Source organism: Theropithecus gelada, chromosome 7a, assembly GCF_003255815.1.
Source record: "Theropithecus gelada isolate Dixy chromosome 7a, Tgel_1.0, whole genome shotgun sequence".
NCBI lineage: Eukaryota > Metazoa > Chordata > Mammalia > Primates > Cercopithecidae > Theropithecus > Theropithecus gelada.
In genome coordinates, this window is record NC_037674.1 from 52,941,492 (window position 1) to 52,962,592 (window position 21,101).

The 21,101-nt window shown below is 39.0% G+C and overlaps 1 protein-coding gene across 1 annotated transcript; it reads left to right on the forward strand.

Moving 5' to 3' along the window:
- Nucleotides 1-498: 498 nt before the first annotated feature.
- RCN2 (reticulocalbin 2) lies at nt 499-18,644 on the forward strand. The gene is given in 9 exon segments (XM_025390309.1): nt 499-859; nt 1,232-1,337; nt 4,385-4,581; nt 10,422-10,430; nt 10,432-10,476; nt 12,540-12,653; nt 15,856-15,952; nt 17,141-17,283; nt 17,803-18,644. Coding segments are annotated over 9 exon segments (1,008 nt in total). The 5' UTR covers nt 499-715; the 3' UTR covers nt 17,956-18,644.
- The last annotated feature ends 2,457 nt before the right edge of the window (nt 18,645-21,101 follow it).

Genomic DNA, 21,101 nt, shown 5'->3' on the forward strand with positions numbered 1-21,101 from the left:
GGCCAAGAAATGAGCAAGGTTATGTAACTTGTAAATCACGAAACTGAGCATCAGATACAAGCATCTAGCTGCACTTCCTGAGTTTGTACGTCCTACTCTGATAAAATAAGTAAGTAGAGATAAACTGAAGACTGGGAAAGAATACTGTTGGCCGATTCCTCAGGCAATTTTTTTCGATATTGTATTGTTGTCACAGAAACCTCCAGCCTCTCTCATTGATGGACAGTAGGAGTGACACATGGAGTGGACCAGGAGTTTATGGCAGGAACAAGGCTGACGGGAAGACAGGGCAGGAGTGGGGTGGAGGCGTGCTTTTCGAAGCGTGTCGGGGGAAAGAGAAGGCGCGGGTCGTGGGGGTCTCCCCTGTCTGCAGTCCCAGCATGGCTCCTGGAGCTCTGTGGGTGGCTGCTGACCCCGACATCGCGGCAGCCCGCCCCCAGCACCCCGCTGTCCAATCAGCGGCGCGCCTGGCCCCGCCACTCGGCGCCGGCCATATAGGCCTCCTCCTGGCGCGCCTCCGCACCGCATTGGTAGACCGGCCCCCGGCACGTCCCTGGGCGTTGTGGCCACCACCGCAGGTTCCGCCTCTCGTTCCCTCCGCCTTCAACGTACGCCGCGCCGCCTCTCTGTAGCAGCCCGCGGAGCATCGCAGCCGGTCGCGGCCCTCGCCCGCCTCCCTCCTCGCATCTCTCGGTGTCCTCCGCGGGCCGGCGCGATGCGGCTGGGCCCGAGGCCCGCGGCGTTGGGGCTGCTGCTGCTGTGCGCCGCGGCGGCCGGCGCCGGCAAGGCCGAGGAGCTGCACTACCCGCTGGGCGAGCGCCGCAGCGACTACGACCGCGAGGCGCTGCTGGGCGTCCAGGTGAGGCGGCCAGGCCGGTGCTGGGAGGGCCGCGCCTCGCACCGCCGCCGCCTCGGGCTTTGTCCCGGGACAAAGAGGGGCGGCCGGGCGAGGCCTGGCCAGGTGGACCTGACAATGGGGGCCGGGTGGCGCAGCGCTCGCTCTTTGGGGGTCCCGGGGCCTGGAAAGCCTGAGGAGATAGCACGGCCCAAGAGCTGGATCTCTTCTACCCTCAGATCATGGAGGGTGTGTAGGGAGTAGGGGCCTTGAATGCAGGTGCGGGTGACCCCGAAACCCTTTGGCAAGGGGGTCTTCTAGTAGCCCTGTTTTTCTCCACCATTTTGCCCCACTGATAGTAATGCTTGGCTCTCCTGTATGTCCTTTCCCCCAAAGGAAGATGTGGATGAGTATGTTAAACTCGGCCACGAAGAGCAGCAAAAAAGACTGCAGGCGATCATAAAGAAAATCGACTTGGACTCAGATGGCTTTCTCACTGAAAGTAAGGACTGCCCTACACAACTAACAATGGAGACAAACACAAACATGTTAAGCAGGGGTGTCTGCTGAATGTATAGATTGCTAGTGTCCCAAATTGGAAGTCCTGTGAGAAGGAAAAAAGGACATGGAGAATAGGTTTTATACCTGGAAATCTTTAGACCCTGAGAACCAAGTAAAACTCGGTGCTTTCTCCAGTTATATATAAACATCATTGACCCTATACTCTATGTGCAGGTCACACCTTGAGACACCCTCTTTCTCACATGACTTTTGTTAGTGTCAACAATATGATTTATTTTAGAGAAATAGGCCCCAAAACTTTACTGCAGTAAATAATTTGCTCTTTTGATATATGCTTCATTTAAATTTTAGGAATTTGCTTCTTTTTGTAAGCAAGTAGAAAAAGACCTGTTGCCTGTGAATTACATTTATTACAACATTATACCAAAATATTAGAGCTGGTAGGGGCCTTAGGAACATCTCGTCCACATCACTTTGTGGAGATGAAGAGATGAAGCACATGAATAAGTGCCTTCTACAAATAAGTGACAAAGCTAGGACTAGAATCCAGGTGTCCTGCTCTTATTTCAGGTTTTAATATCCTTCAGTTAAAAAAAATCTGAGTGCTCTCAGGTAAATTCTCTAGTCAGAAATGAAATGCGCAGACTATTAAAAGAATGTGCTAAATAAATTGCTGTGCAATTGTCTCTCCCCATTGTTCAATTCAAATGATGTACCCTGTCAGCATTCCAAGTGGGCCCTCAGAAAAATTCAGGTTGTTACTGTGACTCTTAAGTTAGCTGTTTTTCTGTAACTCTGATTTAAATGCTGTTCATCATCAAGGAATGAAGTTGTTGGAGAAAAAAACTGGCAAATTTAAGTTGTGCTGTCAATGACATATTCACATTGGAACCCTCTGGAAGATTAAGGGCTTTTTTGTTCCACTTAATTAGACAATAATAGCAAAACCTTTGGACTCTGATTATCCAATCTAAGAATAAGTCAATCTTTGGTTATACTAGAGTAATCAACACAACACGTTGATTTGGAAGACTGCGTGGTACCTGTCTGGTAAGACCTAGATATGTTCAAATATTTAATAGTAAGGTTTTAAGAAGTTTAAAGTTAGAAAAATTTTAGTCCAAATATTCATTATACAGATGAGAAGAAAAGTTTGAGATGGTAAACTACCCCCTAATGGCAAAGCTGAAGTGTGAACCCACATTTCTTTCTGATCCCTGTTCCATTCTGTTTTCTTCTATGCCATTATGATCTCTTTAAATAAACTAGAAGAAAGACTCATGGTGCTTACAAAAGCCTTTATTCTACTTGAGGACCCTTAAGATAATTTTGGCAATTTACTCTTTGAGGGCTAGGTCTGGAATCAGATGTTAAGAGGTAGCAAAACTCAGTAGGAGCTTAGGCTTTGAAGCCAAACAGGTTTGAATCTGGACTCTGCTACTTACTAGTTATGAAGGCTTGGACTTTTCTGAACCTCAGTTTTCTCACCTGTATAATAGTGATGATTATAATTGCATTGTTTTGAAGATTAGAGGCAACAAGTATGGAGGGACCTGATAAATGGTATACTCATGCTGTCCTAACAAATATTCGTGTTCTTCCCTCCCTGTTTCCTTTAATGTAGTTTAGTAAATATTTCTATGAATAGATTTTTTTTTTTTGAGGCAGAGTCTTGGTCTTGTCACCCATGTTGGTGTGCAGTGGTATGATCTTGGCTCACTACAACCTCTGCCACTCGGGTTCAAGTGATTCTCATGTCTCAGCCTCCCAAGTAGCTGGGATTACAGGCGCTGGCCACCATGCCCAGCTGATTTTTGTATTTTTAGTAGAGACGGGGTTTTACCCGAGATCAGGCTGGTCTTGAACTCCTGACATCAGGTGATCTGCCTGCCTCAGCCTCCCAAAGTGCTGGGATTACAGGTGTGAGCCACTGAGCCCAGCTGAATAGATTTTTTTTAAAGTTGATTCAGAAGTGGACATTTGAGTTTTAGAAACTTTTTTCCCATGCCTTCAGGTACCAAGTTAAGACAGATAGCTGTTGCAGGAAGGGCATAAATCACTACCCATAACTTTGTTAAAATTTCCTCCAGATGTTTTATGACATATATAAAGGTAATATACTGAAGCAGTGTTCTTAGTCACTTGAATACCTTTTCACAATTTAGGCCGTATCTACTTAACCATGTATTATTTTCTTAATATAGTTTTAATTCAACTCACATAAAATTTATTTTAAAGGAAGACTTTGTATCGCCTTCATAAATATAAAACACTATTTTCATAATACATATTAAAATAAATAGCTATCAAAATATTTATGCTTCCTGAGAGATCTGTGGTAGTTAGCAAAGGTTTTCTGCAAGATTTTGGATAGGTTTTCTGCAAGATTTTTTTAAAGTAAAGTGCTATTTTGGCCAGTTGGTAATTCATTCAACAAATACTTCCAGAGCCAGGAACTTTCTAGGCAGTTGATGTACATCAGTGAACAGAACATACCCAAACTTTTATGGAGCTTACATTATATTTAGATCATATGTTATAGTATAGAAGCTCCAGCTGGGCACAGTGGCTCATGCCTGTAATCCCAGCACTTTGGGAGGCTGAGGCAGGTGGATCACGAGGTCAGGAGTTTGAGACCAGCCTGGCCAATATGGTGAAACCCCATCTCTGCTAAAAATATAAAAAGTTAGCTGGGCGTGATGGTGCGCACCTGTAGTCCCAGCTACTCAGGAGGCTGAGGCAGGAGAATCGCTTGAACCGGGAGGCAGAGGCTGCAGTGAGCCGAGATCGCGCCACTGCATTCCAGCCGGGGTGAAAGAGCGAGACTCTGTCTCAAAAAAAAAAGAAAAGCTCCATGAGCTCTTCTAAACAACCTTTTCTTTCCTACCCCATTTCTATTAATACAACTAGGCCAATTCTCAGTATTTGCAAACATCAAAGATTTTGCCTTTTCAGAGGTTTGGAATTCCTTACTCTTAAGTATCAGAATTAACGTCACATACGTTGTGTTCTGGGAAATTCTTATAGGTGAACTCAGTTCATGGATTCAGATGTCTTTTAAGCATTATGCTATGCAAGAAGCAAAACAACAGTTTGTTGAATATGATAAAAACGGTGATGATACTGTGACATGGGATGAATATAACATTCAGATGTATGATCGTGTAATTGACTTTGATGAGAACACTGCTCTGGATGATGCAGAAGAGGAATCCTTTAGGAAGGTGAGTTCATGTGCACAAGCTGTTCCTTTTGATCATGTCAGTTCACTTTACCTTCCTGCATGAATGAGCACAAGAGGGCCTGAGGTCGTAGGCTGGATTGTCTTGTTCTCTAGGAAATCACCTGTTCCACTTCAGCAGTCATTTTGATGACTTCCTTTCTGGCCAGATTTAGGACTCTTGTTCTAGATTACCTACATGATCCTTGTATCTTTTTTTCTTAGCTGCATCATTTAATTGTCCTCATTTCCAGAGTTGCTTTTTAAATGTGTTTTGAATGTGTATCTCAATATTTTAATATCATTGAATAATCAGTTTTATCTTTATTAAGAAGACCATATGGCCCATTCCCATTTTTAAACATGTAGTTTTATATACTCACTTAAAAAAATCTATAGGTTCTACCTCTGTGGATTCAAGCAACTGAGGATCGTAAGTATCTAAAAAAGTAAGTATTAAAAAAAACAAAAAAAAAACACTGTGTCTCTACTCAACATGTACAGACTTTTTTCTCTTGATTATCCTTAATATAGTATAACAGTGATTTATTTCTCATTTAAGTTGTAATTTGTATTATAAGTAATCTAGAGATGATTTAAAGGAGAGGTCCCCAACCTTTTTGGCACCAGGGACCAGTTTCATTGAAGACAATTTTTCCACAGGACAGTGTGTGGCAGAGGGGGCAGGAATGGTTTTAGGATGAAATCGTTCCACCTCAGATCATCAGGCATTAGGTTCTCATAAGGAATGCACAACCAAGATCCCTCACATGTACAGTTCACAATAGGGTTTGCACTCCTATGAAAATCTAATGCCACCCCTGATCTGACAGGAGGCAGAGTAGAGCTCAGACAGTAATGCCTACCACTCACCGCTGACTGTGTGGGCCAGTTCCTAACAGGCCACGGACCAGTACCTGTCCACGACCCAGGGATTGAGGGTCCCTGATTTAAAGTATTCAGGAAGATGTGTGTAGGCTATATGCAAATACTGCACCATTTTATATCAGGGACTTAAGCATTCTCAGATTTTGATAGGGAGGTCTTGGAACCAATTTCCCAGGAATGTGTGAGGGAGGACTGTGTAACAAATTGACCATTGTAACCATTTTAAAGTGTACAGTGCAGCAGTGTTAAGTACATTGATGGTGTTGTTGCAACCAATCTCCCCAACTCTTTTCATCTTACAGAGCGAAAACTCTCTACCCATTAAACAATAACTCCCCATTCCCTCCTCCCACTAGCTCCTGGCAGCCACTATTCTACTTTCTGTCTCTGAATTTGGCTGCTCTAGGTACCTCATCTAAGTAGACTCATACACTGTATTTGTCTCTTTGTAACTGGCTTATTTTTACTTAACATAGTGTCCTCAAATTTATTCCATTTTGTAGCATGCATCAGAATTTCCTTCCTTTTTAAGGCAAAGTAATGTTTTGTTGTATGTACAGGTTGAGTATCCCTAATTCCAAAATCAGAATGCTCCAAAATATGAAACTTTTGGAGCACTGACACGACACTCAAAAGAAATGCTCATTGAAGCATCTTGGATTTGGGATTTGCAGATCTCTATGGGATCCTGCTTTCCATTGTTTTGGGTACATACCCGGAAGTGATACTGCTGGATCATACGGTAATTCTATTTTTAATTTTTTGAGAAACCACAGTACCACTTTTCATAGTGAGTACACTCTTTAAAATTACTCCTTTTTTTTTTTTTTTTGAGGCAGTATATCACTCTGTTGCCCAGGCTAAAGTGCGGTGGTGTAATCTTGGCTCACTGCCTCCTGGGCTCAAGCGATCCTCCCAACATAGCCCCTCAAGTAGCTGGGATTTCACACTGGAGCCACCACGCCCATCTAATTTTTGTATTTTTTTTGTAGAGATGGGGTTTTACCATCTTACCCAGGCTAGTCTCAAACTCCTGAGGTCAAGCGATCTACCCACCTCAGCCTCCCAAAGTGCTAGGATTACAGGTGTGAGCCACTGCACCTAGCCCCAAATTACTCATTTTTTGAAAATTTATTATCACTATGAGTTCTAATGTGTCTCATGGTTTAATTTGTTGAAATATATGCTTCTTAATTAAGCAGAACTGAGGAAGACTAATTTTATTGGGGAATTAGTAGAAAATTTTTTCAAGACTTTTAGGAAGTCTATTAAACTAAAAGTGTATCAACAGAAATGACTGTGAGCTTAAGGAATTGCTGTATCAAATACTTTTGTATTTGAAAACTAATTTTAAAGAATTAAAATATTTTTTATAGGTACATGATAGTTGTATTTACATACAGGGTACATGTGGTATTTTGATATCACACAAACATATAATATAATGATCAAATCAGGGTAATTAGAGTATCACCAAGAATTTTTTAAAGATAGCTTTTAATGTGTAGAAAAAAGTAAAAATAAAATCAAACATGCTGTTGCAAACTGTCCCAAAACATTAGTCAAGGGTGCTTGGAAAATAGTCAAGCCTCTTCTGTTTCTTAACTTATCCTGTTATGGTATATACCTTTTAATTTTTATTGTGGCCATAATTTATCGTATTAAACAATATTGTGTAACAATGATTTACTCCTCATTTAAATTGTAATTTGTATTATAAGTAATCTAGAGATGATTTAAAATATTTGGGAAGATATGTGTAGGTTATATGCAAATACTATGCCACTTCATATCAGGGAATTGAGCATCCTTGGGTTTTGGTATCTGAGGGAGGTTCTGGAACCAATTTCTCACAAATATGGAGGGAGGAGTGTATAACAAATTTACTATTGTAACTGTTTTAAAGTGTACCATTCAGTAGTGCTAAGTACATTCACAGTGTTGTGCAGCTAATCCCCAGAACTCTTTTCGTCTTGCAAAGCTGAAACTCTGTACCTGTTAAACAATAACACCCCATTCCCTCCTTGGTAAATGCTTTCTAAATGTGCTATTTATTTAGAATCATATTGGCCATTTGAACTCTGTAAGCCACCACTAACTCTAAGTTGGTTAATTCTCTGCTAATAACTACACCATCAATGTGGAGGTTTGGGGCTCCATCCTCAGAGCCAGTCTGCTTAGCTTCACATTTAGCTCCAGCACTTTACAGTTGTGTAACTTTCGGTAAGTTATTAAACTTTCATGTGCCTCAGTTTCCTCATCTCCAAAAATGAGGATAATAATTCCCATTCAGGCCAGGTGTGGTGGCTCACACCTGTAATCTCAGCACTTCGGGAAGCCAAGGTGGGAGAATCACTTGAGCCCAGGAGTTCAAGAACAACTAGGCAATGTGGCAAGACGCCATCTCTATGGATACATTTTCTCCTTAAAAATTAAATCCTAAGTAATCTAAAGCTGTATAGTTAGCAAATGCCTAAACAAAATTTAAAAATTAGATGGGCATGATGGTCCATGCCTGTGGTCCCAGCTATTTGGGAGGCTGAGGCAGGAAGATTGCTTGAGCCCAGGCAGTCAAGGCTGCAGTGAGCCATATTTATGCCACTACACTGCAGCCTGGGCAACAGAGAGACCCCGTTTCTAAAAAATAAATAAAAATTTCTACTTTATTTAGGATTATAATAGTGTGGATAAATAGTAATAAATGGTAGCAGTTGGAGGGATAAGCAGTTCTGTTTTGATTTAAAAGAATATTGTTGAAGAAAGCATTTACAGTTCACATAAATATATTTAATCAACTTTTTAAAACTTTATGCATTTGTTAACTCTCACCTTTAGATTAGTTAGGATTTTCTTTTTTAAGGGGAAAATGTATCTTTTGTTTTTATTTGGGTCTTCATTCTATAGTGGACTAAAGTTAGTAAAACTCATTCTTTTTCTACTTGTAAATACTAAAGGAAAAACGAGTGGTGATAATGAGATTTGGGATCATCTGTCTATTAAGTATCCTCATTTACTATAGGAATTAACTTATCTTAAACCAACTTATCTAAAACCAAAGCATGGTATGGTATGATTTCCCTTCCTAGGAACAACAGAGAAGTTAAATACAGTATTTTTAAATCTTGCTGGAATTGGATTCTAATTGTGTTTTCTATTTTTATTTTTTTGTTACTCAAAAGACTTAATTACTCTCCCATTAAAAAATAAGAAGTGCGTGTTCCTGTATTCTTAGAAGGGGGTGATATAAGAGATGGTGCTGAGAAGAAAATCTTCACTTTGAAGAGATACATGACTCATAAATTGTTTATGAACAGTTCTTTTAAAAGGTGTCTGGTTCTAATTCTGTATTCCCTACCAGCTACTTAGAATGTGTTGATTATAACACTCTTCTTTTAAAGGATGAATTAGATGAATCTTAACAGCCTAAAGGAATTGATCGATCCCTAAAATGAACACTTCAATGGGAGTCCTTTTGGTTATTTTTTGTTTTGACAGCCTAGGAATATGTCTCTATCTTCATGAAGTTCTAATCATATGTTTTTAGAATTTGCTATAAGTAACTTCCTGTGTGTATGTGTAGTCCCAGCTGCTCAGGAGGCTGAAGTAGGAGAATTGCTTGAGCCCAGGAATTTGAGGCCAGTCTGGATAACAGTGAAACCTCGTCTCTTTAAAAAAAAATAACAATGTCCTAAAAACTGATGTGGAGTGTAAAGATGAACCCAGTGCATTATTTTTCAAAATAAAAAATAAAGGATGAGGAATCAATCAGTCTCAGTTATAGACTAAACACTATACCTTAAATAAAATAATCATAAAAAGTAATTGGATATGTGAATAAAATAAAGTTTTCTATATGAAAGTCTGTTAACAAAAGTCAGCTTGATATCTGAACTCTTCACCTTTTTTTTTTTTTTTTTTTTTGAGATGGAGTCTCTCTCTGTCACCCAGGCTGGAGTGCAGTGGCACCATCTCAGCTCACTACAGTCTTAGCCTCCCAGGTTCAAGTGATTCTCCTGCCTCAGCCTCCTGAGTAGCTGGTACTATAGGCACATGCCACCATGCCTGGCTGATTTTTGTATTTTTTTTTGTAGAGACTGAGTTTCACCACGTTGTTCAGGCTGGTCTCAAACTCGTGACCTCAAGTGATCTGCCTGCCTTGGCCTCCCAAAGTGCTGAGATTACAGGCGTGAACCACCATGCCCAGTCTGAATTTTATCTTACATTTAGTAAGTTTTCATGTAGAGAATAAAGAACCCTTTCAGGCTGTGAAATGCCTGAAGAAGCATTTCTTTATAATATAAAGAACAGTTATAGTCAACATAGGATAATTAAAGTTTGGGGACCCATCTGGCAAAAGTTCAAGTGTTTTTTGTTTTTGTTTTTGTTTTTGTTTTTTGAGACAGTCTTGCTCTGTCACCCAGGCTGCAATCTTGGCTCACTGCAACCTCCGCCTCCCAGGTTCAAGCAATTCTCCTGCCTCAGCCTCTCAAGTAGCTGGGACTACAGGCGTGTGCCACCACGCCCAGCTAAGTTTTTAGTAGAGATGGGGTTTCACCACATTGGCCAGACTGGTCTTGAACTCTTGACCTCAGGTTATCTGCCCTCGGCCTCTCAAAGTGCTAGGATTACAGGCATGACTGCTGAATGTGCATGTATAAGCAGTATTTATTTATGTACGATATAACCTTGCATATGGCTAATCAGAATTTTTAAGACCTAGTCGTTTGTTCTAGTATCACACATTATATATTTCCTCATGTAGAATCATTAGTCTACCAAAAGATGGCAGTTTTGTTCCTCATAAGTTTCTGTTGTCATCTAAAAATAAATGATTATGGTAGCTTTTTTATTACTATACATAACACTCACCCTCTACTAGAATACAAGGTTTTTATATAGAAGAAAAAGAGTGTTGAAGTTTTATGAAACTGACCATCTTTTTTGTTATTTTTTTAGGAATTTGCCACTTTGTATAAAACAGTCTTTCTGTTTTTGGCTTCTTCGATTTAATGTGAGCTATTCTTATTTCGTGTTCTTCAAATGGCCATGAAATGTGAACCAGAGAAAGCTACTCCTTTCACTTTTTTTTTTTTTTTTTAAAGAAATCCCAGCTCATTGAAAGAGATCCTTTCTTTCCATAGGCAAATTTGGCCAAATTTAGCTCTTCTCCTGGAACATGGACCTTTTTGCTCCAAAGTGAAGGGTTCTTTCATAAGGAAATCTAAGTACTTGGTATTTTGAATAATGGTTTATTCAAAAAGAATTTGATTGACTCAGCAGAATACCTCAAATTCTTGTTTGTCTGCTTTTTCCATGTTAAACCTGAACATAAAATACAAATTATTTGGTCTAGTTATTTAAAATTATGAAACATTAAGTTAAAAGGAGCTATTTGAAAACAAGTTATTTTTTTTTTCTGTCATGATTGGGTGAATATAACTGGCTTGTAGAGTCTAGATGTTAATAAAACAAATTCTTTAGGGAAAGAGGTGAGCCTCTCCGCTGTATATCAGTAATTGTAAAAGAACTAGTGTTTAGGTAAATGACTGCTACCTGACCTTTATTATTCTAGAAAACTGGAAAGGGCATTTTTATTCAGTAGTGAAACACTTAAAAGCTTCTAAAATATTTGAAATTGTGCTTTAAAGAAATGCACAGTTTAATACATATCAGTTTATAGGAAGGAAAGGTATTCCCAGAAATTCTTAAAACAGAAATTACACAGGATTAGCAATATAGCATTATTGGCTCCCAAGGCTCTTGGTTACAGAATTACCATTGAAAATTTTATCAAAAGCAGCCTTGTCCCTGATAGCTACCGAATTATTTAGAAAAAGGGGGGCGGAGGGGAAGATGGGAGAGAAAGTAGAAAAGGATGTGTGTTTATTAAACTTCTACATGGGATCCATTTAAACTTTTGATGTATTTATATCTGAATATACAGAATTAACACTATAAAGAGCCTACTAAGACTAGACTTCCAGGCTGAGCATGGTGACTCATGCCTGTAGTCCCAGCATTTTGGGAGACTGAGGCAGGTGGAGAGCCTGAACTCAGGAGTTTGAGACCAACCTGGGCAACGTAGTGAAACCCCATCTCTATCAAAAATACAAAAAATTAGCTGGGTGTGGTGGCACACGCCTGCGGTCCCCACTACTTGGGAGGCTGGAGTGGGAGGATCACTTGAACCTGGGAGGTGGAGGTTTCAGTGAGCTGAGATTGCACCACTACTCCAACCTGGATGACGCAGTGAGACCTCATCTCCCCACCCAAAAAAAAAGGAAAAGATTTCCAAATATTAGGTACATATGCTAATATTATGAGATTCTCAACATAACAAGACTGTTTTTCTGAAACAATAATGTATTTTTGAAAAGTCACTTAGAGGACCAGAAATAATTTTTAAAAGCCCTACCAAGATTTAATATGTGGTATAAATTTATTGACTTTTGGGCATTCAAAAAAGTATTGAGATTAATTATTAAAGTAGACTGTATAGTACTGTAGAAAGAATAGGGAGGATCCAAGTTCAGTAGTTTTGTTTGTTTTTTGAGTCAGGGTCTTGCTGTGGTGTGAAGGCTGGCCTTGAACTTCTGGGCTCATGCAGTCTTCCCAAGCTGCTGGAACTATAGGCGTGTGCCACTATGCCATGCTCAGTATTTTTAGCTGTATTTCTGACTTATCAAATCATTTAATCTGCTTTTCTATCAGTGATCATTAAATACTTAATACTTAAGGTTTATTAATTGTGTGGTAGGGATTCTCATCCCAATTGCTTATTAGAGATTTTTACCCCAGTTTGATAGATGGGAAACCAGAGAGGTTAAGCAGTTTGCGCTGACACCACAGCTAGTAAGTGGCATTGCTGGAATTCAGGTCTGGGTCTATATGACTCTAGAGCTTGTGAGTCTATCCTGCCTTTAATACATGTATTTGTGTAGCTTACCTTCAAAGGGATGATGTGAAGATAAATGAGATAATGGATTGGAATGTACTTTAAATTTCACAAAGTTTGTATTTTTCAAAGTATTTAAAATGATGTGGTATACTAATGAGAAATTTTAATTTTCAAAGCTTCACTTAAAGGACAAGAAGCGATTTGAAAAAGCTAACCAGGATTCAGGTCCCGGTTTGAGTCTTGAAGAATTTATTGCTTTTGAGCATCCTGAAGAAGTTGATTATATGACGGTAAGAAAGAAACATTTTTAAGAGAATTACTGAGTGACCAAAACTTTAAAAAAATATATTTTAAATATTTGTGGGTACATAGTAGGTGTGTATGTTTATGGGATACGTGAGATGTTTTGATACAGGCATGCAATGTGAACTAATCAAATCATAGACAATGAGGTATGCATCCCCTCAAACTTTTATCTTTTGTGTTACTAACAATCCAGTGAACACTTAGTTATTTTTAAATGTATAATTAGTTATTACTGACTGTAGTCACCCTGTTATGCTGTCAACTAGTAGATCTTATTTATTCTTACTATTTTTTTTGTACTCGTTAACTGTTCTTAGCGCCCCCTCCCCCAACACTTCCCAGTCTCTGGTAACCATCCTTCTACCCTCTATGTCCATGAGTTCAATTGTTTTGATTTTTAGATCCCACAAATGAGTGAGAACATGCGATGTTTGTCTTTCTGTGCCTGGCCTATTTCACTTAACATGATCTCCAGTTCCATCCATGTTGTTGCAGGATCTTTCTTTTTTATGACTGAACAGTTCTCCATTGTGTATATGTACATTTGCTTTATCCATTCATCTGTTGATGGACACTTGGGTTGCTTCCAAATCTTGGCTTTTGTGAACAGTGCTACAACAAACATCGAAGTGCAGATACCTCTTCGACATAGTGGTTTCCTTTCTTTTGGGTATATACCCAGCAGTGGGATTGCTGGATCATACGGTAGCTCTATTTTTAGTTTTTTGAGGAACCTCCAAACTGTTCTCCATAGTGGTTGTATGAATTTATGTTCCCAAGTGACCAAAACTTTAAAACTTGTTCATTAAGTTGTTAAAATAAATCGTATAATCAGAATTTTAAGAGATACACAGATTTAAAATGATCCTAATTCTCAGCACTTAAAATTAGGAGTGGTAAGGAGGCTTTCTGGTGGTGGCAAAGTTGCTTATTGGGAGGGAGAAGGTGAAGGACTGAATTTTAAAATCTTTGTACTATGTGTGAGCAGCAGGCTTCCTCAGGCTATTTTTTCTCTCATAACTATGTTACCTTCAGTGCCTTCCTTATCCTTTTGTAGCTTTCAGACTTTTTTTGGTTTTTCAATATTAGTAATACTAGGATTTCTGTTTAATTTACAGCATCACTTATGAAAGCTTTTGGTCTGGAAAAACGTCATGTTTGGATTCTTCTTCATAGGGTTGGTAGGGGTGCAGCTGCTTATAACTAGTAATGTTTTTGCAATTTTAAGCATAATGAGTCCTCTTGTCCCTTTAGTATTTAAAGGAAGTACCAGTTTTTCAAAACTTTTGTTGAATTGTAAGTTTAACTCAACAAACATTAACTGAGTCCTGATTGTGACTTGGCCAGGCTTGAAAGCATAAACCATCACGTTGGAAAATAAAGACTAATGTAACAAATAGCTTTTTAAAAAAGAGACTAAACATTTATATTGAAGTCTGTTGCATGACATCAGCCTCCAGCTACGTGGCGTGGTTCCCTGGATATTTCAAGGAGGGGAGATACAGCTTTTTGTTTAATGTGTCATGGTAGACCCTGCTGCCTTGCATAACAAGGCTACAGATACATTTTTCTCCATAGCTCAGTGGTAAGACACTGTTATTAATACTACTTCTCTTGCCATTGTGAAGCTTCTAATTTCTCATTGGCACAGAATACATGACCCAGTTTAAGAACAATGCTGGGTGTAATTTAAGTGCCAAAATTAAGTTGGGACAAGCTAATTGAGCCCAAAGAGTGACAGGCAAAGGATGGTAGATCTTGATTCTCTGGAGAATAAGGAACAATTGAAGACTAAAGAGGGGAATTACCAGTAAAAGCAATGAAATAATTTAGGCATTATGTAATATGGCCCAGAGTTCTATCTGGCAATGGAATGAAATAGATTTGGGCAACATTTTGAAGAAAGCATATGTAGGAATGTTGACTTACTAAATAAGTGTTAAGGGAAGGTAAGAGTCAGAGATGGGCCAGGCATGGTGGCTCACACCTGTAATCCCAGCACTTTGGGAGGCCAAGGCAGGAGGACCTCTTTAGGCTAGGAGTTCAAGACCAGCCTGGACAACATAGCAGACCTTGTCTCTACAAAAAAGTTAGCCAGGTTTGGTGTCATGCACCTGTGGTCCTAGCTACTTGGGAGACTGAGGTGAGAGGATCACTTGAATCCAGTAGTTTGAGCCTACAGAGCCACTATTATTGTGCCGCTGCTCTCTAGCCTGGGTGACAGAATGAGATCCTATCTTAAAAAAAAAAAAAGTTGGGGGTGCTAGGCAGGGTGGCTCAAGCCTGTAATCCCAGCACTTTGGGAGGCCGAGGCTGGCAGATCATCTGAGATTAGGAGTTCGAGATCAGCCCAGCCAACATGGCGAAACCCTGTCTCTACTAAAAATATAAAAATTAGCTGGGTATAGTGGCATACGCCTGTAGTCCCAGCTGCTTGGGAGGCTGAGACAGGAGAATTGCTTGAACCCAGGAGGCAGAGGTTGCAGTAAGCCGAGATCACACCATTGCACTCCAGCCTGGGCTACAGAACGAGACCCCATCTGAAAAAAAGAGATAGGAAGATATTGAGGAAAGTACTGAAACAGCTGGCCATTGAACAAGCAGTTGTTTGATAAGAAGCTTTGATAAGAGGGAGGAACAGGTTTGGGGGCAGTTTGGGATGGATAGGGCGAGGTTTGCTGAAGGGGAAGCAAGGAGGTTGAGGTATAATGGCAGGCTGGCACATTTTAGATCTGGAGGCAGAACAGCAGTTCTAAGGTAAGGGCTCTTTTAGAGTTGTCTATGGATTAGAGGGCAAATGGAGTTAAAGACAAGGGTAGTACAAGATGTCTTTCTTGAGAGGGAGAGATGTGTAGAAAATAGCCTGAGTGTAAAGCTGAGGTTGTTTATGAGAGTGAAAGTGGAGTTCTTCACAATATCAGAAGCTTAAGGATGTTGAATTTAAAGCTACATAGTACTCTAGGTTTTATTCTTGCTTCTAAATTCCAGTGTTTAGAAGGATTGTCTTGAAGACATGGACAACCAAAATGATTTTTCCTGTATAAGTACCTTACTAGCTGATTGCACCACTAGAACTCCAATAATTATCATTTATTTCTAAAAGTTCTGTAGTACGATTGAATCAGATGGCGGTGAGACTGAACATTTTGTACCTTTTTTTTTTCTTTTCTAATGAATGTGGAATAGGAATTTGTCATTCAAGAAGCTTTAGAAGAACATGACAAAAATGGTGATGGATTTGTTAGTTTGGAAGAATTTCTTGGTGATTACAGGTGGGATCCAAGTAAGTCACCTGGGAGAATGTGAAAGGTGAAAAGGAATTGAAGAAAGAGACAGCCTTGCTCATTGAAAGCTCTCTTCGACAGGAAATGTAATGAGGATCTGTGCCTGATCCTGCTTGTTTCATTAACTGTAATGCAAGTTCAACTAATGGATTTATAGCTTATCTGAGAACACTGTCTTGCTTACTTTTACTTCCATGTCTAGAGTCAAACATTTTTCTTCCTTTTCGAACAAATCTAATTTTATTATCAGTTTAAATGGGGAAGGAAGGAAGGTAGATTTTTTTTTTTGAGACGGAGTCTTGCTCTGTCGCCCAGGCTGGAGTACAGTGGCCGGATCTCAGCTCACTGCAAGCTCCGCCTCCCAGGTTCAGGCCATTCTCCTGCCCCAGCCTCCCGAGTAGCTGGGACTACAGGCGTCTGCCACCTCGCCCGGCTAGTTTTTTGTATTTTTTAGTAGAGACGGGGTTTCACCGTGTTAGCCAGGATGGTCTCGATCTCCTGACCTCGTGATCCACCCGTCTCGGCCTCCCAAAGTGCTGGGATTACAGGCTTGAGCCACCGCGCCCGGCCGAAGGTAGATATTTTTAAACAAAATCCTGTGCTGTTGCAGGTGGATCTTAAAAGAGATAGAAACATAAAATACTACAAATACTGATGTAAACACAGTATCAGAAGCTTAGTAGAAGGTGAATAAGTGTTTGAAGTTAAGAGTTCGCTTTTATATAAGCAGCTGTTTTTTCAGACTGTTGCTTAAAGACACCAAACAATGCCATTTTTAAATTGGTCACCAGTTTTACTTATTCTGATAGTCACTTTAAAATTACACATGGCATTACTTTGTGAAAACATGTAAGAAACTTTGTATAGAAACATGATATACAGTAAAACATTACCCAACCTCACATTTGGGAAAACTAGATATCAGAACAAATAGCAGTTAACAAAATTACTAGTTTGTGTTAACATCCAGTGATTTTAAAACTGGGTTATTTAGACTTGTGTCACTTTTGAAAATTGCTATATATTTGTACTTATGTCAGGACTTTTCAGTTAAGTAGTTCTGTTTTATTGGGCTTTCTTTAGTAAACTTTAAATTCACTTCCTTTATTCTAGAGATATACCAAACTTTTTTTTGGATACATGTGATATTTTTGTGTATGTATATTTGTTTTTTTTTTTATATTAAGCTGCAAATGAAGATCCAGAATGGATACTTGTTGAGAAAGACAGATTCGTGAATGATTATGACAAAGATAACGATGGCAGGCTTGATCCCCAAGAGCTGTTACCTTGGGTAGTACCTAATAATCAGGGCATTGCACAAGAGGAGGTAAGTGTTACAGAACAACTGTTTCTCTCCACCCCCTCCTCCAGATTTGGTGCTGGGGTTTTGATAGGAAAAGAAGTTCAAAATCTTAAGCCAAAGAAAAAAGTAATGGAGTTATTTGGGATTGATGCATTGCTGTGTTTTGAATTTACAAAGTGTTTTAGATTGTCAGGGAGACAGAGAAGTTAAGATTGTGTCATGTATTAATTTGAGAGTACAGTGAATAGAATAATAGTTTGTATTTACTTACAGGGACTCAAAGTAGGTTATAATAATTTTGCCTTGCCTTGATATATCCTGGATTGGATTTGAGTAGAGAGAGAGAGAACCCAGTAGAAATGAAGAAAGGAGATAATGGGAAAAGCAGTAGACAGACCTGGTTACATGTAACATTTTTAGATACTTAAACAATAATGAGTACTTGTACACCTGGATGATGTTGACAAGGCAGATCACATTAAATTGTGAACATCTTGCTGAAAATACTTATTACACTTGACACTTTTTTGTTTTGTTTTGAAGGCTCTTCATCTAATTGATGAAATGGATTTGAATGGTGACAAAAAGCTCTCTGAAGAAGAGATTCTGGAAAACCCGGACTTGTTTCTCACCAGTGAAGCCACAGATTATGGCAGACAGCTCCATGATGACTATTTCTATCATGATGAGCTTTAATCTCCGAGCCTGTCTCAGTAGAGTACTAGCTCCTTTTATAATTTGTTACCAGCTTTACTTTTGTGATAAAATGTTGATGTTGTATTTTACACTCTTAAATCTTACCACAGTCAGAATTATCTTAATGTAGATTATAATTTTGGTTTTTTAGGGAAAAAAACCCCCAAATACCTGATAATTTATTTCAAAACATATTGAAGCAACAAAACATTAATATTGTGCCATATGACAACGAAGTCTTTCCTAAATACTCCATCCGTTTAGTACTGTATTGTGGAATATTTGAGTTCTATTTCCATACTTGAAAACATGGAGGATTTTAGAGTTGCCTGAACAATATTATTTAAGTAGTATGTGACTGAGCTATAAATTTTTGTTTTTGTTCTAAGTAGATTTAATTTGGGAACTGACAGGACAGTGTTTTTAGGTTTAGCATTTTGTTTAAAAACCTTTAAAGAAACCTTTAGAAGGACTTAGACCTCACGTATTAATGTTGAGAAGGTCTGCTTAATTTTAAAATGGTTTCTATAAAGGGTTTTATTGTATGAAATAGAACTTTATATTTTTGCATATGTATAGATAGTAATTATATTTAATGTATAACTATAGCATTAAGGTGAGTGGAATTTGACATTGTCCAAATCTTTTTCATTTTTGAGTGATTAAAAATGAAATGTCCTATCTTTTTATATGTTTGTTTGCTTTTCTTTAATTTTTCAGATAAATATTGAATTTAGCACAGGTTTTGTGGTATTGTACATTATCTTGCCTCATCCATTCCTTTATGTGGGTGGTTCCCAAAACTGTCAGATTATTCTTGCTGCATTTTCTTTTTTTTGATAAGGCAATCATAATATTGAATGTGCAACTGACACATTTTAATTGGTCTTGTAGCAATTGTGGTTTTGCTGTTTGGGGCTGGAAATAATCTTGAGTAATGCAGGTTGGAATTACAAATATAGCTGGTCAGATACCAACAGTAGAGCTCAATATCAGTTTCACTGAAATTAAAATCATACTTGATAAGCATGATAATCAATTTTAACCTAATTCAGTAGGTCAGTTTATTTACCTTTGGTGGAGATGGGATAGGGCAAAGTAAAGGGAGGAGTTAATTTTCTTCTAGTTCTGATGTACAGAGATAGTTTTTCTTTTTCTTTCTTTTTTTTTTTGTTTTGAGACGGAGTCTCGCTCTGTCTCCCAGGCTGGGGTTACCAGGCGCCTGCCACCATGCCCGGCTAATTTTTTTGAATTTTTAGTAGAGACGGGCTTTCACTGTGTTAGTCAGGATGGTCTCGATCTCCTGACCTCGTGATCAGCCCGCCTCGGCCTCCCAAAGTGCTGGGATTACAGGTGTGAGCCACCGTGCCTGGCCTCTAGTTCTTTCATTCTTTAAATCACTTTTATTTGTGGGTGAAGAGATCAGCTATGCATTCTCTTAATCACTTTCCAGGCTAAAGTTGTCTCATATACAGCACACTTCGCATTCCGGGGGCTCAGCAAGTACCTATGACTTTGAGAAGACATGAAACTTTTTTGACTGCACCTATATACCTCTCTACTGCTGCATCTTTGCTGATGTGAGGTGTGCTTGCAAATTGTAAGCTTTCACACCTTAATGAGTGCTTGCTTACTCAGGTATCTAAAGTAGTACATGGTTTTCATTTTAACCTACAATATATGTCTGGCTATAGCAGTTTAAGAATTACAGATTTACCACTATCACTCATCTGTCATTTGTCAGCCTCACTGAAGCTGGCATATTTGAAATCACCAGTTTGACTAGTGTGTTAACTATTTGTTTTTCTCTCTAGCTTCTCCAAAATCTATGCCAGAATAGATCATCAGATATGGATTCTATTTCAATCCTTTGCAGAAATGCAGTATCTGTACTACTTTCCTTCCTAGCATAAAGAAAACTACACTTGCCAGCCCTCTTGTAGGTAGGCGATGGCTAGTTCTGACCAGCTAAACATGGGTGGAATTAGTGTGTGTCACTATCAGACTATCTCATGACAAACCCCTTTCCTCTGCCACAGCACTGTGCAGGAGGCCTCCGCTGAAATGGTGGAGCCACAAAATCAAAGTGGCTTTGATCTTGAGTCTGTGTAGGTCAGCTGGATCCACAGTGGGCTTTGTATGATGAAAAAATAAGCTTTTAGTATGTTAAACCACTGAGATTTGGTTGTGCTTTTTTGTTTTTAGCTACAGCAGAGCCCATCCTGCCGTGACTGAGTGAAGATTTCGCATTTAACAATTGGCTTTTTATAAGCATGCAGAGAAAAAGAATCATCTGCTTGAACAGAGATGCTATATCTACTGCTGAGTCAAAATAGAAAACTTTCTTTCTAAGGCTTTTTTTTTTTGGATTTGAATTTTAAATAAGACTCTTTTAAAATAAAACTTTTATTTTGGTTTTAATGTAATTAGGATAATTTGAATTTATCCTTGAGCATGAGAGTAAAAATAGTTTGAGACTTTCTGAATCATTGGCTGATTCTGCCTGAAGGACTTAATCACTTCCATTATTTGACTTCAGGTACAACTTCAGAGGGGAAAAGTTGATGGGATGTGCACATGTTGGCTCATCCGTAGTTCTGATTGGGCCAATTTGCAGGACAGAAAATGACTGTCTAGATTATGATATAAATTTAAAGGAAGCCAGGACATTCAGAGGAAAAGCCAGCATATCATGTTTGCCTTACTTAGTTCTTTCCTTTGCAGTTTTAAAAATAGGCTTTATTTTTTTAGTGCAGTTTTATGTTCACAGCAAAATTTTATGTTCACAGCAAAAAGTACTACAGAGTTTCAGTGTGTCCCCTGCCCTACATGTGCACAGCCTCCTCCACTATCCTACATCCCACACCAGAGTGGTACATTTGTTAAAATCAATGAAACTATATTAACATATCATCATTATCACCCAAAGTGCATAGGTTGCATTAGAGTTCATTCTTGGTGCTACACATGCTCTGGGTTTGGACAAACGTATAATTACATATTCCCACCATTGTAGTGTCATAGAGTATTTCCACTGCCCTAAGGTCTTCTCTGCTCCACCTGTTCATCCCTCCCTTCCCTGTAACCCCTAGCAACACTGATCTTTTTACTGTTCATAATTTTTTAAATTGTAAAATATATATAAC